The 8220-nt window shown below is 39.7% G+C and overlaps 1 protein-coding gene across 1 annotated transcript in view; it reads left to right on the top strand.

Annotated features, from left to right (window-relative positions):
* The first annotated feature begins 562 nt into the window (after positions 1-562).
* The window catches only part of LOC120481977 (uncharacterized), a 36870-nt gene continuing 29212 nt past the window's right edge, over positions 563-8220 (top strand). The window contains 10 exon segments of the mRNA XM_089131495.1: positions 563-965; positions 1249-1371; positions 2438-3001; positions 4490-4655; positions 4781-5006; positions 6028-6201; positions 6347-6425; positions 7757-7866; positions 7967-8020; positions 8126-8169. Of these exon segments, the coding sequence (XP_088987621.1) occupies positions 1287-1371; positions 2438-3001; positions 4490-4655; positions 4781-5006; positions 6028-6201; positions 6347-6425; positions 7757-7866; positions 7967-8020; positions 8126-8169 (1502 nt within the window). The 5' untranslated portion in view covers positions 563-965; positions 1249-1286.

Raw genomic sequence — 8220 nt, 5'->3', positions numbered from 1 at the left:
GCAGAAACATTCCTCCTTCATTCTTGAGATATTATATCATTCATTTCCAGTGCTTTTCCACCCTAGATCCTTTGACACAACAAAAGCATTGTAGTTCAGCGTCATTACATCATATTAAAAACACTACACACCATTAAACTAAACTCACATGCTTCAGTTCAGTTGAGTTGTTTATGTCTTCTCTATTTTTGTCTAATGTGATTCCTCTGGTAGAGGCCCACCTTTGATCCAAAATAGCTGTGTTAATATATAAATGTGTTTGAACAGCGGATATGTGTACAATTCTGTGGTGTATAAATATATACACAGGGACGTTTAGCAAAGCAACTCACAGGTACATATTCCTTGACCAGGTATAATGTGGTTAGATGTGCTAAACATATTTTCATTCATAAACGGCCCAATAGAGAACGACGGTGGTCCCCTAGGAGTTTTTCTTTTCACAGTATTGGGATTCAAAGGAAGGTACCAACATCTGTGTTTAAGTATCTGGCCTAAACAGATGGAAACAAACTATGTGCTACTGGAAGAATAAAGACATATTCTTTGCTTTAACACAAAAGACATTGCACAGACATGATGTTAATGTAATGTCAATGGACTCAACTAAATAACTCAATGCATGACGGCAGAGAAAATAAAGACTTTTTGGACTGTGCTATTTGTGGCACGGGCCTTGAGATTGGAGGCTTGGAGCCATTTGGCCTGACTTTCTTTGAAGATGGTTTTGTGGAGGGTTAAACCCGTACTCCTCCCTCTCTCTGATGCCTGTCGCTCTTTCATTCTGCCCAGGGAAGGCTGTACGTCACTGGGTGTAGATATAAAATAGTCTTTGGCTGTACCATCTGCGCACTGGACTTTACTTCACGTCAGTTCTGAGAGCATTTGTAGTTGTTGCCTTGTAACGTGTTAATTGGTGGTGACTGACTTTTTAAACCTCTGGATATCCAGGACTCACGTTGTTGGTGAGAGATTTAAGTTTTTACTTGTTTATTGAAATGTTTTTATGTTCTCTCAATTTAACTTTTCCAAGGACCATGGTATTACTAAAAAATATAACATGGGAAATCATGGTAACTCCATAGTTTTTGGATGCATTTGTTAAAATAACATCATTGCACTTCTGCAGTATGTCTTTACATTGAGCATTTACAATTTAATTTTAAATAATGAATGAAAAAGGAATGATTCAGAGGATGCTCATTACATATATTGATAATTATATATTAACATAAAATTTCCGGACAGGATTTTCTACCTTCTTCGTGGCTTCTAGTTGGCATACCATGAGGACATGGAGGTTTTGTTCACTGGTCGTTTGTGTTTTGTTGCCGTACATCAGTGGGTTCCAGCAAGAGGACACTCAAGCTGGTTTGTTATCCTATTCTTCATGATATATTAGTCACATGGTTTGAATCATTGAACATTTGAACAATATAAATGGTCATTAAAGTGACACTCTTGAGGAATGTGTAGCTCACACAGGAGATCATTGCAGTAGCAATGTCAAGGGTTCAATTTTAGGGAATACATGAACTGATAAATGTACATGTATAGAGGGAATGCATTGACATCACTTTCCCGCCGGAACAATCCCCCTCAGCCTGACTGAGTGGCAAAAGATCTGCTGCGTGACTGGATTTAATAGGAGAAAATGCGACTAAAACGAATAATTTTGTCAATTAATCTAAATGTTGGATCAATATAGTGTTCCTTACAACTTACTAAAGATCCAGTGATCCATGGATATTGACATGCAGCCAGGAATCGTGTTCCCTGACATTTATGTTTGCCTGATTTCGACACCGGGGAAATAAAAGCAATATAGACCTAAACATTTGGAAATTTGCCAGTGAACGCTTTATATAAATACAATATATAGGTAGCAGCTAGGTCTAAATCCGGGTGATCACTTATATCAGCGTTATTTATCTATGCTATATAATGTTAATGATAACTGCGAATCCACCTTCGCTGACTGGAGTCCAGCTGTTTCTGTGAATTGCAGCGATCCATTTGCTCCTCTTTCTATAGCAGTCTGTAGAAATATAGCTCCGATTTTTTGTCAAATCTAGTTGTACATTCAATCGCAAAGCTCTTTCCCACTGTTGTATGTCTTTGTTTTTCGCGGCATTCACGCTGAAAACAAACACAGCCGACGGTGACGTCACGCGCATTCCCTCTACCTTGCATGCAATGTAAGTCGCTTTGGAGAAAAGTGTCTGCCAAATGCATAAATGTTAGTGAATACACTTAAGTAAATTACTTCAGTAATACGTATTAAGTCATTCTTTTGTTGACACACTGTAGGGTGAATTCAGTTAAATTGAGCAACTCTTGACATTGATTAATTGAGATGGACAAATGTAGGCTACATGTCTTCACTAGAACTGTGTGTATGTGGACTCTATGGGCAAATGTTTTCCTGGGTTTGCAGGTTGTAGCACAACCCCCAATGACCTTGCGTTCATCATCGATGGCTCCTCAAGCTTGGGGCTCCCCAACTTTGAAACAGCCAAGCGCTGGCTCATCAACATCACCAGTGGCTTTGACGTGAGCACCAGGCACACTCAGGTGGCGGTTATCCAGTACAGTGACACCCCTCGCCTGGAGATTCCTCTGGGAAAGCATCAGAACGGCCAGGAACTGGTCAAGGCCATCACCTCCATCTCGTACCTGGGAGGCAACACGAGGACTGGCCGTGCCATCAAGTTTGCCACGGACCACGTCTTCGGGATGCCCGACCACACCTCCAAGTCTCCCAGAAACCGCATCGCCGTGGTGCTCACCGATGGACGTTCACAGGATGACGTCGAGGACGCTGCAATAGAGGCCAGGGCACAAAATATTGTTCTGTTTGCAGTCGGTGTGGGAAGTGAGATCACGAACTCTGAGTTGGTGTCCGTGGCCAACAAGCCAGCCTCTACTTACGTGCTACACGTGGAGGACTACAAATCTATTGCAAGCATATGGGACCTGATGGAGCAGAAACTATGCGAGGGTGAGTCGTGCTTGACTTTGGAGCATATTTTTTATAACCATTACTGGGACATAAACTTGAGGCCCAATACATTTGAGAGACTTGGTCATCATCTGCCATGACAGGATGTAATACAGACCCTTGACTAGTGATCTTTTTAATGCATATGTGGTTACGCACTGGTTTTCTGTTTTTTTTTTGGTCACTGTGTGTTGATTTGTTTCCTTTTTATTGCTCAACTGTTGCTCTTTCATAGCTGGAGAGACTTGGAGTTCTTAGTTACGACTTATTTTAAATCATCAACTTTGTCTCAGATGTTTTTCCTGAAATTCCTTATGAGGAACAAAAAACGAGTGTAGTAATCAAATTAATGTGGATAGCTGCTAATTTGGTTTTGGAAGAATTTGATGTGAAATCTTGAGTTTATCCCAGACTTTGTGTTGAGATCTCTTCTGAAAAGTATCCTGAGAAGTCCACATTTATTCTCCATTTAATCTCATTGCTGTTTAGGACAAACCTGAGATATTAAAGAGGTCTCATTAAAGGAGTAGTTCACTTTTAAAAAAAACTTGCTGATAATTTACTGACCCCCATGTCATCTAAGATATCCATGTCCATGTCTTTCTTCAGTCGAAAAGAAATTAAGGTTTTTGATGAAAACATTCCAGCATTTTTCTCCATATAATGGACTTCAATGGGAACCAAACGGTCCAAGGTCCAAATGAGAGTTTCAGTGCAAACTGCAAACTGTTGAAAGGGCTTTAAACGATTTCAGACGATGAATAAGGGTCTTATCAAGCGAAACGCTCATTTTTAAAAAAATGTAACACAGTTCCCCTTTGAGTTTTATAAGCTCAAATGGTCACCTTACTCTGTTCTGTGATGCGCGTTAGTGACTCTCCTAGTCGAACTCGTTCATCAAAATGAACAAATCTTTTCCTGAGTCAACTCATTCGTTTCGTTCGTTGAATGAACAAAATGACACGAAAAAAAGATTTGTTCATTTTGATAAACGAGTTCGAACGGGAGAGTCACGAACGCGCATTACAGAACAGAGCAAGGCGAGCTTATAAAACTTAAACTTCTTTTCTTTTTTTTTTTGAAATGAGCGATCGTTTCACTTGATAAGACCCTTATTAATCGTCTGAAATCGTTTAAAGCCCTTTGAACAGTTTGCACTAAAACTGTCTTTTGGACCTTGAACCGTTTGGTTCCCATTGAAGTCCATTATATGGAGAAAAATCCTGGAAGGTTTTCAGTTTTCAGGTTTTTCAAAAAACCACAAAAAGAATTTCTTTTCGACTGAAGAAAGAATGAACTGGACATCTTGGATGACATGGGGGTGAGTAAATTATCAGCAAAAGTTTTTTTTTTTAAAGTGAACTACTCCTTTAAATTCGATCATTCTTATTCTGTTATGGTTGTCTGGTTATCAAACACAACAGTTGAAGTGCAACTAGAGGCTGTGAAGTGTCTGTGAATTGAGTGGCTGAATTCTCTCATTCACAGAATCAGTGTGTCCGACGCGAATCCCCGGGACAGTGAACGATCAGAAAGGCTTTGATTTAATGAGCCTGATGAAGATCGAGCAGGGGGCTCAGAAAGTTCAGGGCTCCTTGATATCGGAGAGAGCCTCACAGCTCAGCCCTCGCATGGACATCACTCATGACACCAGGTGATTTTTGCTTTGCAATTTATAGATTCTTGCACATGCTTGAATTATGTCCATGTGATGTAAATGAGATGTTCCTGCGGTTAGATATTCAGCCTACTCTGACCTACACCTGATGTTCCTCACAGGGAGATCTTTCCAGAAGGACTTCCACCAGCTTTTGTGTTTGTGGCAACTCTACGCTTGAAAAACCCAGCTCACTGGATGAAGTTTGACCTCTTGAGGGTGTTATCACAGGACGGAGTTAAGCAGATCGCTGTGACTGTGAACGGACCAGACAAATCTGTCACTTTCTCCTGCACAAGCACTCTGAAGAAAGAGCAGACAGTCATTTTTAATGACAGAGGGATCAAGGTCTGAGAAATTTTTGAGTTGCTTTTAAGATCAACACTGGCTGCATGCATCCCAGTTCACAATATATCCCTCCAAATGAATATAAGATTCATTTTTGAGTGAAATAACCCTTATAAATGAATAATGTTCATAAAGTGCTGTTGAGATACTATTTTTACTTGAAACGGAGTAGAGGACCCAGAAACATTATTTAACCCTTATGCTGCATTAGGGACATTTTTGGTCTTTTGCAGTTTAATTTCTTTGACCATTTTGGCTGTTTTAATGCAAATGGTATGAAATTTGGCAAAATTGTGACTTTTTGGATACATGTAAAAAATGTGATCCCATTTTGCAAAATATGTATAACACACACTGTGTAGATCAAATAGTAACACTCAGCACCATAAAGACCAAAAATGGCCCATTGAAACCCATTAAAACGTTGTTTAAATCTGAGGCTGTCAGTAATACATGAAACATGATTTTTGCACAAACATCCTTTCATTTTGAAGCAAAAGCATTATATTTGCATTATATAGTGTATTCCACCAGATGACGTCACTACATATTTATTCCCTATGGGTGGAAATGCACCTTATTTTAGGCAATAGGCAATGTTTAATAGGTGGCCATTTTTGGTCTCTAACGCGCTAAGTGGGATTTTTTGCAAAGTGGGACTGTGATAATCCAAATCTAAAGTTTTCTCTTTGCATTTAGTTTATTGAAAATAATTGAATTTTTGTGTTTTTTCCTCTTATACAAATCGATGGTTTCGCAAACAAAACTGGTAATTAAAGGGTTAAAATCCTGAAATTGAATACATTTTTGGTAGTTATGATGAGGACTGATGCTGGTTAAAAGATTTAACTTGGTAAAAGTGGAAAATAATAATAATATATAATATTTTAGGCAATGTTTAATATGTGGCCATTTTTGGTCCTTAATGCACTCAACGGTGTTAAAAATCTAATGCAGCACAAGGGTTAATGCATCACAACTTAACAATTGAATTGTAACACTATGATTTATGTCTCCATAGAGGCTCTTTGACACGGATTGGCACCAGCTGAAGTTCTTGGTGAAACCCAAACGCATCACTTGTTTCGTAGATGGCGCGTACGTGGAGGAGCAGCTCCTAGATCCAGTTGTTCCTATCTACATTAACGGAAAGACTCAGGTGGCCAAGAAAGTCAGTATCGAGACTACAGTCCCTGTGAGTGTTCCCAACTCTTTTTGACACCTGACTGATCACAAGTTTTAACGTGCCAAGTTAAAATGATCAGTAGACTGGTAGTTTGCTGTCACAATATTCAGATGAGATCATTACATTTCTGTGGTGTCTGGTGCTGCTTTATCAGATTGTGCTGCAGAAGTTACGGCTCTACTGTGACCCCCAGCAAAGTGAGCGAGAGACAGCTTGTGAAATTTACTCTGTGGTAAGACCGTAATGTTATCAGCCACACTACTTGTCATGTACAACATGGTTCGACATACTTTGCTAGTTCTGGAACAACATTCCTATTCAACAATCATAGCCTTAACCTTATTTCTACCCCTTAAAGGGATATTCCACCGTTTTTTCATATTAAACTATGTTATTCCCTTAACTAAGATGAGTTGATGCATACCTTTCTCGTCTCTCTTACGCGCGAGACACTTTGATAGCACTTAACTAGCCCAGTTCATTCAACATGGGCCAAGCAGAGAAGCGGCCAAACACCTCCACGTTTTCCCTATTTAAGGTACTCGAGGCCTAGGACGGTGACACAAAATAAAACGTTGTGCTTTTCTATGCGTGTAAATTGGATAACTATATTGTATGGCGGAATACCACAGAAAGTGCTTGGGAGCACTTCGACTCGGCGCAGTAATAAAATCACTTTTCACGTGTGATGAGTGATGGGAGAGGACTTTTCACGAGTGGTGGTATTTCTGCGCCGAGTCGAAGTGCTCCCAAGCACTTTCTGTGGTATTCCGCCATACAATACAGTTATCCACGTCTTTCTTTCTTCAGTCGAAAAGAAATTAAGGTTTTTGATGAAAACATTCCAGGATTTTCTGCATATAATGGACTTTAATGGGAACCAAACGGTTCAAGGTCCAAATGAGAGTTTTTAGTGCAGCTTCAAAGGGCTTTAAACGACACCAGACGATGAATAATGGTCTTATCTAGCGAAACGATCGCTCATTTAAAAAATAAATCAAAAAGTTTGTTTTATAAGCACAAATGCTCGTCTTGCTCTGTTCTGTGATGAGCGTTCGTGACTCTTCTGTTCGAACTCGTTCATCAAAATGAACGAATCTTTTTTCGAGTCATGAATCGAAGGGTCCTAGATAAGACCCTTATTCATCGTCTGGTGTCGTTTAAAGCCCTTTGAAGCTGCACTGAAACTCTCATTTGGACCTTGGACCGTTTGGTTCCCATTGAAGTCCATTATATGCAGAAAATCCTGGAATGTTTTCATCAAAAACCTTAATTTCTTTTCGACTGAAGAAAGAAAGACGTGGACATCTTGGATGACGTGGGGGCAAGCAAATTATCATTTTTTAAATGAACCTTCTAATCTAATTGGTTGATAGCAATGTTGTTTCACGTGTCCGTCTAGTGTTTATCTGCCACCATTAATTTCCTTCACACTTTAATTTATGTTTCTGTGTTTGTTACAGGATGATGACAGGGTAAGTTACAAAGCCTAACTATTCTAGCCTAAATGTAAAAAATTCAAATATTCTTTTTTTTATTGTGGATTGGTGTATTTCGTTTGTGTTTATGTGCAATGTTTTGTATCTCCAGTGTCCTTCGGATCGCTCTCTTGCTCTAGAAGGTTGCGATTGTCCCAGTGGTAAGCCTGGTCTGCCTGGTCTACCCGGGCCTATGGTGAGGCATTTTTCAACTGATGGACACACAAACTTCCTGAGGTCTTTTGCATTGTTAATTGATTAAAACACATATTTAACTCTTCACTGTTTGAACGCAGGGCTTCAGAGGGGAGAAAGGCAGAGAAGGACCTCCTGGCCCTGATGGTAAACCTGTAAGTAGACTTATTGTTACTGGTGCGAGTAGAATTATTAGTGGCTCAGGAGGTTTGGACAAATGTGTTACCGTCATGATTTATTCGTCCACCAGGGGAAACCAGGAGAGAAGGGGGCAGCTGGAGAGCCCGGTCGAGATGGACAGAATGTGAGTGAAACATCAAGAACATTTTCTGATATTCTCAAAGCATTATGTTAT

This window comes from Pimephales promelas, chromosome 5, assembly GCF_988280905.1.
Source record: "Pimephales promelas chromosome 5, fPimPro1.hap1.1, whole genome shotgun sequence".
Classification (NCBI taxonomy): Eukaryota; Metazoa; Chordata; class Actinopteri; order Cypriniformes; family Leuciscidae; genus Pimephales; species Pimephales promelas.
This window is presented reverse-complemented; position numbering and strand designations above follow the sequence as displayed.